Below are 22,296 nucleotides of genomic sequence, written 5' to 3'. Positions count from 1 at the left end.
CGACTTGACCTTGCCGAAAAGGAATTCAGGTAAAATAAAGGAATAACGTACTGTATAATACATTTCATTTTTAGTCTGTCAGAGTGTGAATGGGAAATAAGACGACTGGATATAATATTGCAAAAACATCCAGTGTATAAGCTTTGCTTGGACTTTGGGTCCTGAGGTGTATTTTGTTTCCTAGTAGCTAATATTCTGCCACATAAAATAGCCTGCAGTCAAGATATTTTACTGATTTCTTGCAGAGTAAAAATGCATTAAGCATCCTCAGTCAGGCAGTCAGTCAGTCAGTCAGTCAGTCAGTCAGTCAGTCAGTCAGTCAGGCAGTCAGTCAGTCAATCAGTCAGTCAGTCAGTCAGTCAGTCAGTCAGTCAGTCAGTCCTCCCTCCCTTCCTCCCTCCCCGGGTTAACTACACGGAGCTCATGGACAACTCTTGCTTATGAAGGAACTGCCATCAAGTCTATTACATAAAAAAAAATGGGGTTAACTACAATGGTTCATAATGATAAACTCAAGTGCTACTTTTTGACACCCATGAAAACATTGCACAGCTTCAGCGGTTTGTCTGCTCAAGGTACAGAACAGTTGCATGAACTAATACTATGTTATGTCTGTGAAAGAGCATGAAGAAATGCAATGTTTGTGAGTCGATGGCTCAGTGGTTTAGGATGCTGTGTCTGTCACTGGGTGGTTGTTGGTTCAAATCCCATGGTGTGTGTGTCTATGTATATGTATATATTTTGGAGGGAGTTCTCAAACCCACTTTAGTGATACATCACAAATCTGGGCCCAATAATGTGGCATTTATGCTTGAGTGAGGTTGAGATTTTATGCCTGGGTGACTTAGGCTGAGCAACAACTTCCCACATCCAGGAATTGATATGAAGCACTGTGGCACAAATGAAAAATGCATGTCATCGGTGAAATGCCAGACGTACGTTTAATGGCTGCTGGCCGAACCGCAGCAAGATGAAGATGGAACTTGTTACGCATATCTGCTTTAGCTTGGGGTGCTGAAATAAGAAACAGTTTCCACAAAAATTGTTTTCAAGCTGGAGAGAGTTGAGCGATTAAAAATGAATAATCATGTACGATACATTTGATTGAATTTCCAGGAATCTGTCAGAGTGTAAATGGGAAATAAGAGGACTGATTCTAATGCTTGAATGGGCATCCTGTGGAATGCATTGCTTGGGCCTTGGGTGATGGGTCATATTTTATTTACTAGTAGTTAATATTGTACTGCGCTCAGAACTGTACACAATAACCAAACCTTTGGGATATTTTATTGATTTTCTCAGTAAAAGCGGATTAAGCATTTTTTTTTTTTACAGCTTTCCTTGTTAACGCTGCTCTTTTTAGACTAATAGAGTAATTATCCTAATGACAAACAAGCAGATTAATCTCATTATGGGGGGAATGATCAACTTAATTAATGAACAGTACCTAACATTTGCTTAAACTCAAATACCCAGATTAATGTCACTACTGATCTAGTACTGCCTAACAATTACATGACTGTGCTACTTAACAAAGGGGCTACACAATTTCTAATGGTACTGGAAAAAAAGGAGAAAATAGACTATGCACTATAAGTTATGGGGCCCACACTCAAAATCAGCAACTTCAGAGTTGCTAATGCAGCTTTGTGTTGTTTTTTTTGAATGTGCATATAAGCAATTGGTATTTTTTTTTCACCTTCCCCTTGTACTGTTCACAGATTATATAGTAATTTTAACTGACCAAACTAAACAATAGAATTTGATCATGGTTCTCTGCCAAGCAGCTGGCGATGGAAGCTTTGGATTTATTTCAAGTTGGTGTTGGGGGGGAAATAGACAGGCGAGCTTGGGTTTGAAAAGACTGATGGTCTGGTAGCCGGCTTTGAATTTATGGACTTCTGCCAGCTGTGACATGTTCTGCTCCAGGAATGTTGGCTAGATCCTCCTAAGAGCACTTTCCCTGTCTGCTATCCGAAGCCGCACTCGAGTCCAGGCAGAGAAGAAGACCATGACTCCCAAGCAGCTCCGGCTGCATGTCCTGCTCCTGGCAACACTGCTGTCCCTCCTGACCTTCTCAGGTAACCACGCTGCTCCAATTCTGCATTCTGTTTATCTTCAAACTCTGCAAACTGAGGCAAACACTGGAGATTAACATGGACATTCGATCACAGTCTTTTCAAGCGAGCTGATAAAAATGAGGGGCGGCGGTTGATAGATTTAATTTTATATGTGGTGGTAAAACCGGAAAGTATGTTACTGCTTTTTCTCTCTGCACCCTTGCTGAAGTTGTACTGGTGTGCGTGTGTTAACCCTTTAAGTGGGAGTGCTGGGAGACTGTGGAGGAGTGCAAAACAAACCAGAAAATTCCAGTCAAATCCACCCATGCATTGCGCATTATGCCTCAAATGCATCTGAGGTCTTAAATGCGTCTGAGTGCAAACTTAATGAATTTCTGCTGGATAATTCTGAAATGAGATGAAAATCATTCTAAATGTCATATTATAATGCGTGACGTTTTTTCATGACAAGTACAATGAGTAATGTAAAGTTCGAAAGACAATTGCTAAAACTAAATTGAAAAAAATGAATTTAGCAATAAAATACAGTTTGAAGATTCACACCTGCTAGAATTATCTAATAACTTTTACTATAGTAAGATAAAAAAAATTAAATTAAAAACTATTTTCATTGAAATATGCACACAAATGAATAAACTAATAGGTATCAAACCTAAATAATGTATACACTTAAGGATTTTAAACAATGGCTTATGATTGTGACATTAAAAATGTTGTTCACCTGTTTATTGATAATCAACTGGGAAATTCCTACATTAAATGTAATTTCTTAGCTTTTCAGTTATTTTCACTGCCATTCCTGTCTTCTTGAGATCTATCCAGTTTAGGGAACTCTTAACAGACAGAGAAGTTGGGCTGGTTCCTAAACACTTCTTGTGTACTGTACTTTCCAGATGTTTCAAGTGAGAGCAAGCTATTAAAGATCTTGGCTAAAAGAGAAGGTATTGTACTTTCAATTTTTTTCTGCAAGGTCTCACATGTTAGAGAAGCACTTTTTATATGCTGAAGAATAATATTTATGGGCTGGTTTCTCTGGTGATTTAGCTGGACCCTAATTATCTAGTCCGGGGTCTCAGGTGGTGCCCTGGTTATTTATTAATAGTGACAGATATGGCATCATCATTAGGAAAGTGTTGTTTATATTTGCAAGAACGATCAATGTTGATGGAGCAGGCGGTCAGAACAGCTTAAATTCATCATTATATGCAGACACTGTTAGCCGATGGGACATACCACTGAGCGCTGTGGAATCGCACATACTCAGGCAAAACCAGGGACTATTTCTGACTCTGACCCGAGGCCCCTAACTTCTGCAGCATCTGAAGAACCTGAGCCCATGGCGGTGGCCGTCTCGCCGCACGATGCTGCCGGCTTCCTGGTGAAGAGGCCGAGAAGAAACGTGTGGGACCGCAGCCGACCCGACGTGCAGCAGTGGATCATGCAGCTGATGCACATGGGCTATGATGAGGCGGTGAGCGTTCACATACAAGCAAATGTTCCAATTATATAAGTATGTATCTTCAGGTGTTCAAGGTGTTCTCTGTTGAACCCTTCAGCAACACCCTTGACCCCAATTTCTCATTTGTTTATTGCTTTGGCTAGTAGCATCTGCTGAATAACTTTATTGTAAAGTTAGACATACTGTCTAGTAGTGATGGACAAAATGACGCTTCATGAACCATCTGCTGTATTTTTGACCCCACTAGATGGTGCTCTTTGTTCTAAAAAGCACAAAAAGCATGCCCCAAAAAACACCAAGATCTTCGTCTAGTGGGGTCAAAATATACAGCAGATTATCCAGGAAGCGTCATTTTGTCTATCACTAATGTCTAGACCAGTGGTGGGTAATTTTATCCGCAATGGGCCAGTGTATAAGCATGGTTTTGGGATAACCTTTAGGTCAGCTGTTCAAACCCAGGTGTGAGGACTCTTTAGCGAATCAGTTCTCTAATTAGTACTCTAATTAGGGAATTACAGCAAAAACCTGCAATGGCCATTTCTGGATAAGAATGCCCACTGCTGGTCTAGACCAACAGGCATTACTGGTTTTATGTGCCACTAAATGCGTGTTTGGATGACCTTAATTAATTTCCAAATGAGATCTACTTGAATGTTCCGATTGGGAAATAATAGCAATAAAACGTGTACAGTATCTGTGTAATCAGTATTCCTTAGACAGCCTGAAAGAAGTCAGCGCATGCCATTTTCAGTGGATGTTTGATCTTCATACATTTAAAGTTTTAATAAATAATCCATTCACCTTCCAACTGGTTATTTTGGTCAGAGTCCCAGGGCAGAGGGTGCACAGGCTATAGATGTTTGCTCCCACAAAGTTCATTTTTTATTTTAAGTGAACCCTAGTAAGAGAGAAGCAGGAACATTGACCAGCTAGTTATAAAGCGGAAGGGGTGATATGGCTCCATTTATTGGGTAGCCCTGAGATAAGTGTGCCCCCCTGGCCGTGTCATTTTGCTCCTTTGTCCATGCTGATGATGGCCAAGGGCATTTACTGGGGCTGTCAGAAACCTGTCAGCAGTTTTCTTCCTCCACTAGATGTTTGCAACACATCACTGCAGGCTCCGCAGGCAGCAGAATGGAGACCTTGATAATACATACATGCCATTTAATGTGATCTAGAGCAGTGTTTCCCAATCTGGTCCTCAGGGACCTGCAGATAGTCCACATTTTTGGTCCCCTGAAAGCTGGGAGGGAGCAAAAATGTGTACTGTCCGGCAGGGAGCTTGGAGGGAGCAAAAACATGGACCAGCTATGGGTCCTTGAGGTTCGGATTGGGAAACACTAATCTACAGTACTGATATTTAAAGAATGTTCCATGGGTTGGGATAGACCACTAGAGAACATGCAATGTTTTTAAAATTGGTAATTCATTATTGATATCAAAGATGTCAATATTATGAGATATCAATATTAGTGATACATTACATTCCCTTTTCTTGTTGGGTCTGTAGAGATTAGAGACTGACCTGTCCTACTGGATGGACTACTCTCGTGCTCATGACCAGGGACGTCAGCACCATTATGATGAGAACGCTCCGATCGGACCCCGGGATTCCGCTTCTTTCCGGCATGGTGCCAACGTCAACTATGACTACTACTAACATCCCATGCAAAATCTTTGAATGAATAGAGAGCCCATGTGATGCTGTTATTGTCAATAATCTATATTATCATACTGTATGCATCTCAACATAGAAATCTGCAATATGAACCTCGTACTGTAACCATTCTAAATAAAGCTGGGAATTTTTGCCTCCAAAAGATTCACTTCGGTTTTGCTTTTTTATTGCTTTTCCCTCATTGTCTTTACAATTAAAATGCTGCAATAGTTAGTTCATCCATTTTTGACATGCTTATCTAATTTTCAGAACTCACTCAATACACAAGATACGTTTCTGAGAAAAATGCTGGAAATGTACACGAGGACTGAGTAAGTTTTGGTTCCCAGTGCTGTAACATATGATGAAGAAGCCTGGTCATCGGCGGTCTCTTACTTCTGTAATATTCTCTGGTCCTTGCATAGGACAAACAGGTACCGAGATTGGATAAGTTAAAGTAATACTTTATTTCACATTTGGACAGGCGCGTAAGGACACTAGAATTCTTGCACAGTTGCCAGAAAAGACAAGACTATGACATATAGAAAGATGCATTCAGGAAAATAATACAATTAAGTAAATAGAAAGACACAAAAGGTGCTTGAGTGAAATGATAAATAAGGTGCCTTGAGTGTCAGAGTTGGGGGGGGGTAATTTGAGACTCTAGATCCAGTTTGATTCAGTGTATAAATGTGCAGGGTTTCTTTATTCATTAGCTTGAATGAAGAATGAGGGCTTCATTTTCATGCAGAACCAAACTGCAACATTACACACATTTCCCCCAGCTAGAACCCCGCCCACAACGCAATAAGCATTCCACAACGTGGGGGGAAGTGCAGCGGCTCTAGCACATCACTTTCAGCTTAAGTACACTTGCCAAATGGCTTCCTTCACACTCTTCTAGTAACCAAAAAAGGCTAATTGTGCGGAATGTCTGTTGCCAGATCTGTGGTTTAATCTCTGTCTTCAAGTGGCCGGTTCCTCATATCCGGACAGTAACCTCCATGCTGGTTAAACCCCTTAGTTTTGTCTGATTTTAGCATTGTTGTCTGCGGACTTGCTAATATAATATTCCATAGATATACACAGGGCTACAGTCCACAGAAAAAATGGGCACACAGGCTTCATCCAGGAACTCCATTATCAAAAAGCAGGCATTTAGTAGAATTTGTATCCTTAATCCGCTGACAGTGTGTGATTGCCTGTGTGTGCCCTGTGCAGGTGGGTCTTTATCTCAGACCCTTGGCTTGCTGGGAGAGGTTCCAAGCTCGCTTCGCCCTGGAAATAGGTTGATGATCGGGAGGGCATGGTTCCAATCCACGGATAAGAAGCAGCTGGCAAAGCCCTTACAGACATGAAGTCTTAACTCTGCGTTTATTGCTATGATTGTAGAATGACTTGTAATTCCCAATTGTTGCTGCTTTATAAGCCAGACTGTTGAAGACTGTTAAAGGCATTTCTTTGCATTGTGTCTGAGGTAATAATAAAAAACCATTATGCTGTGTTTAAGTGAAATTACAAAACAAGGACAAAATGTGTATTTATTCTGACACTGTTTATTAGAGATAAATGAAACAATACAAAACCATCCCTCTAGAGGCAATATAATCTAAAAAAAAATTCTGACATTTTGCTGCCTCCGTGAAAAACTGGTCTTTACACTTAATTAGTTTGTTTGTTTCTAAAAATCTTTCCAACAACGATGGATTTGCATCCTATTATTTGAGTTAACAGTAAGACAACATTGATGAAATTTAAATATTAGCTCAGTAACACTTTACTTATAGCAGTCATAATGCATGATAGATGCCTTCGTGATGTATTATAATGCACTCATAAAGTATTATAACCATGGCTATAGCTATTAATAAAAATATTTATTATGCATTATGAATGTTCTATGAAGCTCTCCTCTATAATACACTATAAATGCCTTCATAATAAGGTGACTAATTGAAATTTAATTTATAATATTTTTCCCATAATCAGCTATGGGTAGTATATTCCGCAAATGACATGATATATGTCATTCACTTTTCAGAGTTGTTCTTTGAAGATTAGTCTTTTTATTTTACTGAAATTTTATAATATTGGCCTTTTTATGTATGGTTTGAGCAGTTTTTTCATCTAGTCAATTTTATTAGTTTAAAAATGTTCTGTTTCAAGATTTTCAGTTTTTATAAAGTGAGACAATAGTTTTTAAATCCTTAATTAAATTATAACTAAAACAATAAAAAATGTAACAAACACAACTTCTGGCAAACAACTTGAAGCTCTCTTCTTAAATTTAATGTTAGGAGAATTTGGTCTAAACGTTATTTATAGGGAGAGTGGCAGGTACATGAAAACTGAAAAGCAGATTGAAGGCTGCAGTGACAGAGGGCGATGTCACCCATTCCATCCAGTTAAAGCTGACGGGGCTGATCGGGGGTGCTGACCGTCACCCAGGAAGGAAGACAGCTCATGCAGACACCTTGGGGTGGCGATGACAGGTGCTGTGAGGCTTTGAAGTCATGGTTTAGTGCGTGTCCTGATGGAAACAGAGGAAGTACTCCTGGGATTCATAGAAGATATGTTAAGTGGCACTACCATGGAAAAAGTTACAGGCTTAGAGGATGAAAGTCTGCTCTGGGCCGTCTCCAGGGCTGCTCACGCACCTGCCCCCATCCGGATCTTACCTCCCGGGGCTGCTCACGCACCTGCCCCCATCCAGGCCTTACCTCCCGGGGCTGCTCACGCACCTGCCCCCATCCGGGCCTTACCTCCCAGGGCTGCTCACGCACCTGCCCCCATCCGGGCCTTACCTCCCAGGGCTGCTCACGCACCTGCCCCCATCCGGGCCTTACCTCCCGGGGCTGCTCACGCACCTGCCCCCATCCGGGCTTTACCTCCCAGGGCTGCTCACGCACCTGCCCCCATCCGGGCTTTACCTCCCGGGGCTGCTCACGCACCTGCCCCCATCCGGGCCTTACCTCCCGGGGCTGCTCACGCACCTGCCCCCATCCCTCCCTTACCTCCCGGGGCTGCTCACGCACCTGCCCCCATCCCTCCCTTACCTCCCAGGGCTGCTCACTCACCTGCCCCCATCCCTCCCTTACCTCCCGGGGCTGCTCACGCACCTGCCCCCATCCCTCCCTTACCTCCCGGGGCTGCTCACGCACCTGCCCCCATCCGGGCTTTACCTCCCGGGGCTGCTCACGCACCTGCCCCCATCCAGGCCTTACCTCCCGGGGCTGCTCACGCACCTGCCCCCATCCCTCCCTTACCTCCCGGGGCTGCTCACGCACCTGCCCCCATCCCTCCCTTACCTCCCGGGGCTGCTCACGCACCTGCCCCCATCCCTCCCTTACCTCCCGGGGCTGCTCACGCACCTGCCCCCATCCGGGCCTTACCTCCCGGGGCTGCTCACGCACCTGCCCCCATCCGGGCCTTACCTCCCGGGGCTGCTCACGCACCTGCCCCCATCCGGGCCTTACCTCCCGGGGCTGCTCACGCACCTGCCCCCATCCGGGCCTTACCTCCCGGGGCTGCTCACGCACCTGCCCCCATCCGGGCTTTACCTCCCGGGGCTGCTCACGCACCTGCCCTCATCCGGGCTTTACCTCCCGGGGCTGCTCACGCACCTGCCCTCATCCGGGCTTTACCTCCCGGGGCTGCTCACGCACCTGCCCCCATCCGGGCCTTACCTCCCGGGGCTGCTCACGCACCTGCCCTCATCCGGGCTTTACCTCCCGGGGCTGCTCACGCACCTGCCCTCATCCGGGCTTTACCTCCCGGGGCTGCTCACGCACCTGCCCCCATCCGGGCTTTACCTCCCGGGGCTGCTCACGCACCTGCCCTCATCCGGGCTTTACCTCCCGGGGCTGCTCACGCACCTGCCCCCATCCGGGCCTTACCTCCCGGGGCTGCTCACGCACCTGCCCCCATCCAGGCCTTACCTCCCGGGGTTGCTCACTCACCTGCCCCCATCCCTCCCTTACCTCCCGGGGCTGCTCACGCACCTGCCCCCATCCGGGCCTTACCTCCCGGGGCTGCTCACGCACCTGCCCCCATCCGGGCTTTACCTCCCGGGGCTGCTCACGCACCTGCCCCCATCCAGGCCTTACTTCCTGGGGCTGCTCACGCACCTGCCCCCATCCGGGCCTTACCTCCCGGGGCTGCTCACTCACCTGCCCCCATCCGGGCCTTACCTCCCGGGGCTGCTCACGCACCTGCCCCCATCTGGGCCTTACCTCCCGGGGCTGCTCACGCACCTGCCCCCATCCCCATTCCTCCACAAAAGATGGAAGGAGATTCGTTAACAACCCTCCAATTCTGACTCTTTGTTACACTGATGGAGTGAGGCTAGAACTCCACAGGCAAGTCACCCAAACACACTCGCTGCTTACTTACTAATACTCAAATTCAAGACAATTCACTTTTTATACTGAACATAAGTCTTAAGGTCATCATTTTGAAATCCCTTACAATTTGCAGAGACAGCATACTTTTGTACCAGTATACTTATTTGAAAAGGAATATAACTGCTGGCCAGGTTCACGCAATAATAATTTTAACGGTGACCAGAAAATCAAGGCTGAATGCATTGCATAATACTTTACATTTGAGTTTAACTGAAAACCATGGTTATCGGCACATAAGAAACACTTGCATGTATCAGTTTCACTTTAGCACAGGCAGATAAAATCAATGTAGTAATCGATGGATAACCATGGATAATGCCTTTAATAAAAAAATACAGCTTCTATAGACACTAAAAGTTGATTTTGTATTATATCCCAGTTCACATATTTACATGCTAATATGAGTATTCAGCTGTTCTAGTACAGTAACCAATAATCTGTGACTGAAAATAAAATAGTCTATTGGCAAGTTATCCTAACAAACTGTACAAGAGACCAGAACAGAACGACAATTTCATAATAATGTGAGAGCACTATACTATACTATACTATACTATACTATACTATACTATACTATACTATACTCTGTCTACTGGTATCATTTAACATTTAATTGACCAATGAAATGATGTATTATTAAGTCATCTTTATAACTAATTTTAATGTTTGTACTAGTTTTAATTTGTATTCATGATGGTCGTTTATATGTATTACTTTGTGTTGCAATTTTAACATTGTTAACTGTGAAAATAAAGCCAGATTATTTTGTAAATTGTTGACACTGACGTATTGGCAACAATCAACATTAAACAGTTTGTGAACAGCAGTGTAAAGACAGGTTTCTATTTGCGGTGCTAAGGGTGTCTCATTGCATTGTTTCAGGGTTATTTTGTAAAGTAAAAATGTGTTTTGCATGCTCCTAAAATAATTGATTTTTGGAGATATGTGTCTTTCATCTCGGAAGCAATGGGCACGAGGCTGGGAACAACCCAGGATGGGGGGCCAGCCCATCGCAGGGCACACTCACACACCAGTCACTCTCACATGCACACCTACGGGCAATTCAGCAACTCCAATTAGCCTCAGCATGTTTTTGGACTGTGGGGGGAAACCGGAGTACCTGGAGGAAACCCCACGACGACATGGGGAGAACATGCAAACGCCATACACAAGGAGACTTGAACCCGGGTCCCAGAGGTGTCAGGCAACAGTGCTAACCACTGCACCCCCCCACCCCCCCCCCCTATTTTCTAAATGTTACTTTATAATACTGTAGAGTACAATTCTCATTTTATCAAATATGTAGGTGAAAGTCCTGTATTTCTTTTTGTTTATTTCATAAACTGTGCTTTAACAAAAAAGAAGAAAAAAAATCTAGTGCCGTAAAAACCTGTCAATTTTTTTTCCCCATTTTCTGATTGTTGAGCTTATGTGCTCAAATGGCATGTTCGCTGAATGCAAATACGAGGTGCAGGCCAAGGGTTGCATGAGAAATGAGGCAGTAGCTCCATAATGGCATTTGCATGGCCTGGGCCGACTTCTTCCTGTACACAGTGTAATTAATTCTTCCTGGTAAATTAGACTTCCTTCGACATTCACAGATAAGTGAAGGCTTGAGCCAAATCCTACATCTACAGTACATGTCGCTTGATGGAAGCTAATATGATGTGCATTACTCATCTTCTCTTACATTGACCTTAGAAACTGCTACACTGGAATTTGGGAGTAGTAAGCGGCCCCCTGTCCCCATCAAATAATGCACTATAGCAATGGCCTATGCAACAATTCTCCAGGGGTCCTTCCCTGTCCAAGCACACTTTATTTGACTTGTTAATAAAGAAAGTACATTATTTAATGGAGGCTGGGGTGCCTCCCATATGTAAGAATGTATTTTCTTAATTATTTTTCTTTAAATTACTCTTTTGAGTAGACTGTTGCTATCTGGTTAGCCACAGACCCCATCTAAATGACAGAATCCTCTTTTATGTTTGTGAGCACAGTGGTTGCGAAAATAAGAGCTAAAACGACAGGATTTTTTTATAAAGCTTGACAAAAGGAACAGAATACTAAATATGTCATAATGTTCAGCCTGATACTAAAATCCACGTGCTACAATAGAAATATTACTAATTCAGCCCCGAACAGCTGTGATTGCCACATTATTTATTATCTTATTGCTCTTTATCTAGTTGACAGACCTCTAGGGACTCACACTCAAACGCTGCTTTTCCAACTTTCCAAACTTCATCGTAAAATTATAATTCCCTTTTCTTGGCTTCTGCTGGTTCTACAGTACAAGTTCTCTGCATTTTTGCTTCCAAAATGATTTGCGGTATTTACATGTGCCTTGATAATCATATCCTCAAAGCATAGTGTGTGTGACTAGTCCCCAGATTGAGCCCGTAAATCAGTATAACACGTAATAAAAGCCCAGCCTGAAATTCCCATTCAAATCAAGTGCATTCTGAAGGTTGTTCTAATTGCCTAATAATGAATAGTGATACTTTATTCATCACCGTAGGGAAATTTTAGCTTTCACTTACACCATCTTTCTCTCGATGAGACACATAAACACAAAGAAAGTTAATAAGAGAGCACACTTATTAAGGACAGGGAAACATGAAAAAAGAAGTAGAAGTTAAGGGAAATAAAGGAAAGTTGACATGCCGATAAAGCTCAATGTGCAGGGAAGACACATGCTTGGTGAGACATGAGAAACATGATGGTAGAGGTGGGGGGGGGTGAGTGAGCAGGAACAGGAACCCTAGAGAATGTCAGCCTTCACTTAGATTGTATTTTGAGCGATTGAACCTCAAAAGCAGAGATCGGCTCAGAGTTCATCCCCTCTAACGAATTCCACACTGCTCTCAGTCTCCCTTGGCACCAAGGCATGCATCGTATAAGAAATTCCATGGCACTTTACACTGATCCTCAATGCATAGTGATTACATGTATAGTATATAATATGTTCAGATAGTTATTTGAAGAGCAGGATGGTCTATTGACATAAAAGCATCCCTAATTACATTGCTATAAAGATTTCCAGAAATCTCTGACTGGCAATCACGCAGCTGCTGTCAAACGTGCAACAAATCATTGTGACTGTGCTCCAATGATTCCAGTGCTTTTACTCTTAAAAGAAATTTTAAAAAACACATACACCCACAATGAATTGGCGTCCTGTCCAGGGTGTACTCTTGAATTGTTAAACATATATACAGTACATATCAGTGACAGCTGCGGATAACAAAATTTTTGTAAAGGAAATTCTAGAATGACACCCAGTATAATTTCAGACATTATCATTTACTATTGTAGTAAATATTTAAATATTCATTGTACTGTAGTCTTGAATGTGTTGCATTGGTTGCTAGTTTCAACGAAGCGTACCCCTATTAAGTCTATTTACCGAATCTTCAATTGTCTGACTATTAACCCAGTCAGCAAGTACTTATAATTTAACAATTTTCAACAGTTATACCATTTTTTGAAATGCAGTCATCATAGAAATACAAATACAAATGTAAAATAATATTTTAAAATCAAGTACATGAACCACAAACATGAGTAGACCACGCGGCTTTACGTTACTGTTTTGCCTGACATTATATGTGCAACACAAACACACCAACAAAAGCTAGAACATTGTTGTAGCAGGAAAGCACATCTGTAAACTCGCATAGTAACATACTTCTTTGTCAGAGTTTTCGCTCTCATTGTATAACCCTGAATGCCAGCTCCAGTCAACTCAAGAGTTAAATCACATCAATCTATTGGAATATTATCTATTGATTATTCTGTTGGCAATCGAGCAAAAATACAGAACCTTTGGGTGCCTGATTACCAAATATTTTTGCAAATATTAGTGCTGTATTGGAAATAAAAAGTGGAATTTGACTGTGGAGTCCCCTGTGGAAGAATTTTGCTGACTGGAGGGCCAATCCAGCCCTGTATTGTACTATAAAACATACTGCACACAGTACATGTTGATTGAAAAAAAATATTATACATTAACCATCTAGTAAGTCACAAAGAAGAATCCCAAAATGTTATCTCCCCTCTCATGAAATATTAGTCCATGTGCATAAAAACCAGGCCTATGCAGAGGCGGGGGCTGGAGGTACCTCAGCCATTTTGCCGTGATGATTGACATCGCCCCCCCCCCCCCCCACCCCAATTGCAATTCTAAGCACTCCATTTCTATAACTGACAATCATACATCATTTATTGAGCCTGCCTCCCCTCCCGCTCCAGTCCGTACTGATAAAAACAATTTTGGCACACTATCAATGTTGAACATTTTTCAACAATTTCAAAAAACCACCTGTATGTTCCTCAAGAACTATCACTGTTTGAACTTTTGGTCAATATAGGATCCATTTTGTCTGCCGAAAAGCAGTCATCTTGCAGTAGGAACGGTGGTGAAGGCTATACTCTCTGGGGTTTCCTGGGAACATGTGGGAGAGCATGTTTGTATAACGTCTGGGTTGTCTGCCCGCTTATTTCATGAGGGTGCAAAAATAAATTCCTTCCTTCGAAACCCCCCTGAGCACCACAGATCTGTTCTCAGTTAGGGAGAACCAAGCTTTTCACCGGCAGTTGAGCAAATGTTACTGCTGGGGAAGCTCACAGTTTATGTTCTAGTGATTAGACTCAGCTGCAACAGTGGGAAGGTTGACGTACGTATCCCCCAGTTGCATAATTTGTGAACAGCTGTTAAACAGCATGTGCTTTGGCTTGAGGGGAAATAAGGATTTCAGTCCAAATTATGGGATGTTCACCATAAAACATTACATTGAATGAGAACGAGTTAACAGAGCAGAGATGTTGTTATTTATTGCCAAACATGTGGAGGATGCCACCTTCTGACTGGCTGCTTGGGTCTCTGGTCAGTTCCAGGCTGGACGAGTGAAGTGAAATGTCTGAATATGACTGTTCGCCTAGTTTATTGCTCAGTGAACACCAACGCCAAGGAGTAATGCTCAGAGTCCATGTCCTCTGAAGCATGTAATAAATCTACACGTACCACCTGCCTCCTCAAAAGTACTCGTGCATAGGCGAAAACTTCTCCTTGCCCACAGGTGGCCCTTGAGCAATATTTTCATGACTGAGCGCAGTAAATCTGCAGAAACAGCAGCAAGCTCCAAGCTCTGTAACTCATTCAAAATAAAATCGATCCAGTCTGACACAGAAAATATTATTCACTAGTCTGGGTTATTACCGCTAACGAATATCAAAACTAAAAGAAAACATTGTTGTTAACCATGACAGAATATGACACAAAAATACATCAAAAATCTAAAAAATAAACAAAAACTATGAATATTGCTTTTGAAACTAACTGAAATAAAATGAAAATAAATGTCAAATATTTTTTGAAATATTTTCGACTAAACTAATAATTTCTTTATCTTTCCTCTCTCCTTGATTTAAATTATTTGAGGAAATGTAACCCAGAAAAGTGTCTTTGGATGACTATCAATAGCACCTGGAACATGTCTGGCCCACTTTGAGGACACTAGAACATAAAGTGCGCTGTGTATTCATGCAGGATTCTCAGATCAGACACATCAAATAGCTCTGCACAATTCAGTCTATCCCTGGAAATAAAAGTACTAAAACTGATATTATATATATATATATATATATATATATATATATATATATATATATATATATATATATAGAAACCATATTTAAAACTGAAATTAAAATGTTTTCGAATTAAATTTAAAAATTATATAAAAATAACATCTCAATTAAACATATCAATACCAAAATATCACCGTCACCTGTCCCCCTCAGGGCCTAATTTTTGTGCCATTTTAAGAGTTATAAAATGCATAATTTCTGACTGAACCATTACGCTTTTCTTGAATACCTTGCATGGGAAGGAAAGTTTTCACAGCATATAATATATAAACGACAGAAAAGCTGTAAAGATTTTTCAAGGATTGGTCATTAGCCAGTGCATTTCCTCAAGATTTAGAGAGCGTTAAAGATGGCTAAGGTTTTTACCCCAATTAGTGCAGCATTTGCAGCCAGACATGACAGCGCATAAAGTCAAATCCAATTAACATCAAAGTAAGACCTTTCTAATCCCCCTGCCCAAATGCACTGTATGGGTATGGCTGCATTTCCATTTGCATTTAAAAGCACTTTCTAATTATACTACAAATCTGGGAACAGACAAAAAGCAAATTTCCACTTGAGAAGCCAGTAGAGAGATTAACATAACCTCAAACTCTTACCACGGTAGAATATTAAATGTATTATCGTTAGAAATAAAGCAGACACAATTGTTGAAGACCGGTGAGCAACGACTATGGATAAAACTGTTAGTTCCATGAATATTTACTGAGTAAGAACCTGAAAAACATACAAAATTAGATCTTACTTAAACTATATATCCATCCATCCATTATCCTGGAAGCAAAGGGCATGAGACAGGGAACAACCCAGGATGGGGGGGCCAGCCCATCGCAGGGCACACTCACACACCATTCACTCACACATGCACACCTATGGACAACTTAGCAACTCCAATTAGCCTCAGCATGTCTTTGGACTGTGGGGGGAAACCGGAGTACCCAGAGGAAACCCCACAACGACATGGGGAGAACATGCAAACTCCACACACATGTGACCCAGGCGGAGACTCGAACCCGGGTCCCAGAGGTGTGAGGCAACAGTGCTAACCACTGCACCACCATGCCACCCCCTTAAACTATATATCATATCTGAAATTCATTTCCTGATTAAAAACCACTCTATACAAGAAAAGAACTAAATGAACCTGTATAATAAACACAACCTATGTTCACGCAACAAACCCAACACATTTTTATTTCACCATAGATGGGCTTCATTAGTAAATAACGGGGAAAGAGGAGGTTCAGACTGTATTTTAAACTGAGTAGCTTCTAGCTGTTTGAGATGAACATTAATGCAGAATGTCGCCATGTCTTGAAAATGCTGATTTTGATGGAATTCTAAACATAGAAAATGTATCATTTACAAGTGATAATATATGAACATACAATCGCTGAAAGCACTGACACCAAAAATCAGGATAGGTTCCTTGATAGCCAATGATGGCTTCATTGCCTCGGAATTCTGAATCTGAGTTTCAGAAAGTTGGTCAGAGTCTGGATCAGTTATGTGAGGACTGCAGTGATCTCTGCATGCGGACCTGAAGAGATTGTGTCTGCAACCTTTGAAGCTGCAATCTACAGCGGCTCTACCAACCCGGAGGAGTCCACAGCATCAGTGACCGGCTGCTTCAGCAAGTGCATTCATGACGTTACAGTCTCCAAGACCATCGTGACACACCCCAACCAGAAACCATGGATGACTTGCAGAAGTGTGCGCGATGCTGAGAAGCCGAGACACTGCCTTCAGGTCAGATGATAAGGCTGCCCTGAGAACAGCAAGGGCCAACCTGTCCATGCTCAGAGAATCCACAGCCACTTCCAAGACAACTACAGGACATCTCCACCTGCATGATAGGGAGGCCTCCCTTATAGATGTGCTGAATCACTTCTACCCATGATTTGAAGCACAGAATGACACAGCAGCAAGGAAGACCATGCCGTCCCCCTCAACAACTAGGTGCCTGGCTATGCTAGATGTGAGAAGAACTCTGCTCAGTCCAGAAGACCGCCGGACCACACAACATTCCTTGGTCATATGCTCTAGAGATGAGCAGACTAGCTGGCAGATGTCCTCACAGACATGAGGCAGATAAAATCACAGCTGCCCCCTTCACTGGAACCCCAGCCAGTTTGGGTATCATCCCAACCACTCAATGGATGATGCCATCGCCACCACCCTCCACCTGGCCCTCACCCACCTGGACAAAAAGGACACTTACTTGAGAATGCGGTTCATAGATTTCCATTCAGTGTTCAACGCAGTCATTCCTCAGCAGCAGACAGGAAAGCTGAGGATTCTGGGCCTGAACACCTCACTCTGCAACTGGATCCTGGACTTCCTGACCTGGAGACCTCAGTAAGTCAGGATCAGCAGAAACATCTCCAGCATCACCACGCTGAGCACAGGGACCCCCTGTCCTGAACCAGAAATGAATCACAAGCTGTATTTCATTTGCCATTCATTATATACTGTACACCCCCTGTCCTGCTGCTACTGTTTGCACTTCTACACTGTTATTACCATTAATTGCTGTCTTGCTGCTAAAATACAATATAGATTGTAATGCCGTATGGGCAATAATTCTATTTATGGATGGATGGATGGATGGATAGATAGATGGATGGAAGAAAGGATCGATATTATTTCTTTAACAAAAGATGATCCAGTTCTTGTCTATGCCCCTACATAAGGGCACTAAAATTAAAGAGGTTATGCTCACAACCAAATCATCACAGATGTTAATAACTTTCCCACCCCAGGGATGATTAGTATGGTCCGCTGACCCACACGTGACAAATTTCATGAAGAGGGTTCTGCAGTGTTTTTGAAGATAAAAGAGTTGTCCTCTCTCCCATTTCAGTGATTGTAATAACACCCTGCGTATTCAAAAATAGCAGGACACTGCACACACATTTAGAAAACTGCCTGTTTTGCGACCCAGTGTGATCATGAACTGGTTTCCTGAAAGTACGCATTACTGAAAGGTAAAAAGAAGATCCCAAGATATCAAGAGCCTGAACTAGCAATGTGTATTGAATTGTTAGAATGACAAAGAGGAATATATTTCTGTTAAAGAAAAGGGTTATATGTTGTAGTGCAAAAAACAATCAATTTACAGAAAGAGATTGCAATGATCAGCATGTTTATTTTTTCTCTTCGGTATATATTCAGGGCAATAACAGTTGCCGAATGGTTTAATAAAAGCCACCCTTTCTATGAGGGCATAGCTAATGTGGATGCTCCTCATTGTCATGGTAACACAGCAGGATGGATATTTTGAGCATCAGTCTTGATGCGCGACGCTGTACATGTCCTGTCACTGTTCACTGAGAGTCCATTATAGCTCTTCTAGAGACATACAGATCATCACATATCCACTTACGGTACTTTTCAGCGAGAGTTCCATCCGGCGCGTGGGCAAAGTAAAACTGACAACTTGCATCTAATCTACCTCTCTCCCTGTTGGGTTAAGACATGAATGTGCGCTGATTTAAAATGGAATCAATAAAATAAATAAGTAAATAATTTACTTGTGAGTCCTTGTTTATTCATGTTAGATAAAAATAAATACAAAAACACATAGAACATTCTCTGTATGTCAAAATAACACAGTATGGGTCAGTGGAATGAAAAAAAAAACACCTATAATAATGACACAGAACTGTTCATTGTCTGTTTGTCCTAATACTACTAATGCTACATCATAATCAGAGGCGATTCTAGGAACAACAGGGACCCCAAGCAAAAAACTCCATGGGGTCCCTCCAACCCAACACACCCCACCTGACATGGAAAAATTTATGACCATTGTTTTAGCATGAAGTCTAAATTAATAATATCAACAAAGGTAATGTAATAAACACAATTCCTTTTGTTCTACTTTACGGTGAAAAAACAGAATGCATAAATAAAGCACATTTGTCATTGTAATGTACTATGTAATCGGCCCAGCTTGAGGCCCCCGGGCGATTACCTTCCTTCCCTGTCCTGTCCCTGCACCTCTGATCATAATTAGCAGATTGTCTTACCTGACTCACAGACACCTCTGTCAAAAGCAGGAAATGACATCTAACAAATGAATTGAAGCTATTACTTTACTTGACAAGACACACCAACCTGAATTTTACTGCACAATAATAATAATAATAATCCTTAATAATGGCTTTCTGAGCCAATGAATCTATTTTCTGATTCTCATTTCATAGTTTTAAGTCTGACTTTTGGATTAAATGTTGGTGCCTGTTTTTGAAGCAAATCATGAAAATTACTTTCATTACATTTTCTTCTTTAAGATGAATTTACTTTTGCTTTCAACATATTTCTAACTTAAGAATGTACAATAAACAGCATATAACACATTTTATGAAGTTATAAAAAAGAAAAACTACATAAAAAATTAAATTAACCCCTGTTTCACATCTGAAGATTAACATTTTAATATTTCAAAATTGAAAATGGAAAGTCTAAAGTTTTTTTTATGGTTTTTACAATTGAATGTTTAGTCAGTAGTCTTAGTGGTAGTTTGTATGGTTCTCTGGAAATGCGTTTAGGTTTTACGGTTGCATTCAGTTACAGTGCAGTGGCTCAGTGGATTAGTCCTGTTGTTTCACACCTTCATGGTTGTAGAGCTTGTATCTTGCCCTTGCTCTGTGTCCTTCTCATTTGCTGCACTGCAATGCCTCGGTCCGCCAGCTGTAATGTACAGTATTAGTGTCAACGTGCAGCAAATTCTGAAAACACAGCATAAGCAAAATAATCTGAAAGCCACTCACAACACAAAGAAAGTTTCCAGGGGACAATGAAGCTAAATGAACCATTTGGGCTGGGTGGTATATCGAATGTTTACAGTATATCTATATATTTTCAAAATATAGGATGATACAGTACTGTTTCTATTGAAATACTTTTATTGTGCGTTAATATCAGGGCTCTACTTCTTGGTTGTAAGCGATGAGAGCTGCAGCTGTGACATTGCACATATTCACAGAATTCACGAAAAGCCACGCAATGAAGGCCTCAGTGGGCGGATCTTGAAAACCTCAAGAGGTTGTTATCCGATAACAAGACAGAAAAGGGATTCCTTTGTCCACTGTGCTAAATCCCTATTGTCTTAGGTTATATGTGAATTTTATCTATATCTGCTAGAGGAATAATTTTGGATTGATTCCTGTTCAATTGTGTGTGTGTTTTTATGGGAAGAAGAATTGATGCAAGAATATTCTGACCTAATAAATTTCATAGCTATTCATACTTTTTATTTCTTGTTTTTTTATGTCAGTTGTATGAAACAGGCCATCCTTGAATCCTTAGACGGGAAGATAGTCTTCTTTCTTATTCAAAAAAACTCCACAAACTAGCAAACTGTTTAAAGTTGATTGTCTAAATTCCCATTATTGATTAAGTTCAACATTTCTACCTCTTAGGATTACGACATTATTTATTTTTACATATGATACATATGAAAATGTTTTCAGGTTGAGAAACGTGTGGAAATGTAAAGGATCCCATTAATGTCATGTGTATAACGGAAATTCAACTGATCAACATCCAGCTGAGAATCCACTGCGGCTGCTTCAACCAAAGGAGGGGCTGGTTGATAAGAATGGGGTTTCTCTGTGGCATTAATTAGGGCTCCAGCACTGGAATAGACTAATTGTCTAAAGACGGCCGAAGCACCGTCTCTTTCCCTGATGGAATATCCCACAAAAAATGCATAAAACATGAAAGACTGAAGGCTATGAAGGGCATCGTCCGCAGAGTATACAACAGGTTTAACATTTTAACAGACAGAAAAGGACAACAGATTTATTCTGCTGTGACCAAACCTAAAACTCTGAAAGCTGAATATATGAGTCTGAGGAACTAGATGCATATGATTCCAAGTTCATTACTAATACAAGAAGACCAAAGCCGTCAGCTCCAAATGTTCATGACATTTTGGAAAACATATTCTATAAGCCATACGGCAGAATACACCCAGGATTAGATACCTTTCTCCACAGGAAATTCACAAATGCACGGCAGTTAAGAGACACCAGTTTGCCTGGACAGTATCCCTGTGGGTTGTGTGAGGAAGCCTTACAAAGAGCAGACAGGCCTGGTTTCGAATAATACGAACATCCCCCAAGATGTATAATGTTTCCTTGTAACTGTGCATGTTCATCGTCAAAATAGAGCAAATCCCAAGAAAACCCATTAAAAAACTATCAAGACCATTTCCAGTGCTTAATTAGTAAACTCAGAGGTCTTTCGGAGACCTGCAGTGACCGCCGTTATATGAGAAGCTGAAGCAGACTGACTTTGAATGACATGACACACACAAATCGATCTATAACAACTGCACTATTGATAACTTAAGCAGATAAAAATACACAATGTATATTATACATCAAACTGTAAGAAAGATTGACTCTATTATATGAGTTCAATGGTTCGGAAGGTAACCTCATCTATTTTGGAGGCCAAAAAGTGGATTTTTCTGTGCACGCATGGTGCGGTTCTTCTCTTTCAAATCAAAAATCCATCCATCCATCCATCCATCCATCCATCCATCCATCATCTACCACTTTTCTGGGTTGGGTCGCGGGGGCAGCAGTCTAAGCAGGGAAACCCAGACTTCCCTCTCCCCAGCCACTTCGTCCAGCTCCTCCGGGGGAATCCTGAGGCGTTCCCAGGCCAGCCGAGAGACATGGTCTGTCCAGCGTGTCCCCGGGACCTCCTCCCAGTGGGACATGCCTGGAACACCTCACCAGGGAGGCGTCCAAGAGGCTTCCTGACCAGATGCCCGAGCCACCTCATCTGGCTCCTCTCAATGCGGAGGAGCAGCAGCTCTACTCTGAGTCCCTCCCGAATGACCGAGCTCCTCACCCTATCTCTAAGGGAAAGCCCAGCCACCCTGCGGAGGAAACTCATTTCGGCCGCTTGTACTCGCGCTCTTGTTCTTTCGGTCACTACTCACAGCTCATGACAATACAGTAGGTGAGTCGGATTAACAAGGTCAAGGCATCACTAAATGCAGATGATTTCTGCCATCCTGCAGGA

General features: G+C 42.0%; 2 protein-coding genes across 2 annotated transcripts; both read left to right on the top strand.

Annotated features, from left to right (window-relative positions):
* The first annotated feature begins 1,907 nt into the window (after window positions 1-1,907).
* LOC125710250 (augurin-A-like) lies at window positions 1,908-5,366 on the top strand. The gene is made up of 4 exons (XM_048979803.1): window positions 1,908-2,081; window positions 2,975-3,022; window positions 3,398-3,552; window positions 5,051-5,366. The coding sequence occupies exons 1-4, from the start codon at window positions 2,012-2,014 to the stop codon at window positions 5,198-5,200; spliced, it is 423 nt and encodes a 140-aa protein (XP_048835760.1). The 5' UTR covers window positions 1,908-2,011; the 3' UTR covers window positions 5,201-5,366.
* Window positions 5,367-7,812: 2,446 nt separating this feature from the next.
* On the top strand, window positions 7,813-9,498 carry LOC125710329 (uncharacterized). Its single transcript, XM_048979915.1, has one exon. It carries the CDS (start codon window positions 7,813-7,815, stop codon window positions 9,496-9,498), a length of 1,686 nt encoding a protein of 561 aa, XP_048835872.1.
* Window positions 9,499-22,296: the final 12,798 nt, after the last annotated feature.

This window comes from Brienomyrus brachyistius, chromosome 16 (genome assembly GCF_023856365.1).
Source record: "Brienomyrus brachyistius isolate T26 chromosome 16, BBRACH_0.4, whole genome shotgun sequence".
NCBI classification, from domain to species: Eukaryota; Metazoa; Chordata; class Actinopteri; order Osteoglossiformes; family Mormyridae; genus Brienomyrus; species Brienomyrus brachyistius.
Note: the sequence above shows the minus strand (reverse complement) of the source record. Positions and strands in the feature narration are given on the sequence as shown.

Bases quoted from the DNA above. Each gene is read 5' to 3' on its own strand.
- LOC125710329 (XM_048979915.1), top strand. From the start codon at position 7,813: ATGAAAGTCTGCTCTGGGCCGTCTCCAGGGCTGCTCACGCACCTGCCC.
- LOC125710250 (XM_048979803.1), top strand. From the start codon at position 2,012: ATGACTCCCAAGCAGCTCCGGCTGCATGTCCTGCTCCTGGCAACACTG. The intron at 3,023-3,397 runs GTATTGTACTTT...TAACTTCTGCAG, and splicing joins GATCTTGGCTAAAAGAGAAG to CATCTGAAGAACCTGAGCCC. The intron at 3,553-5,050 runs GTGAGCGTTCAC...TTGGGTCTGTAG, and splicing joins ACATGGGCTATGATGAGGCG to AGATTAGAGACTGACCTGTC.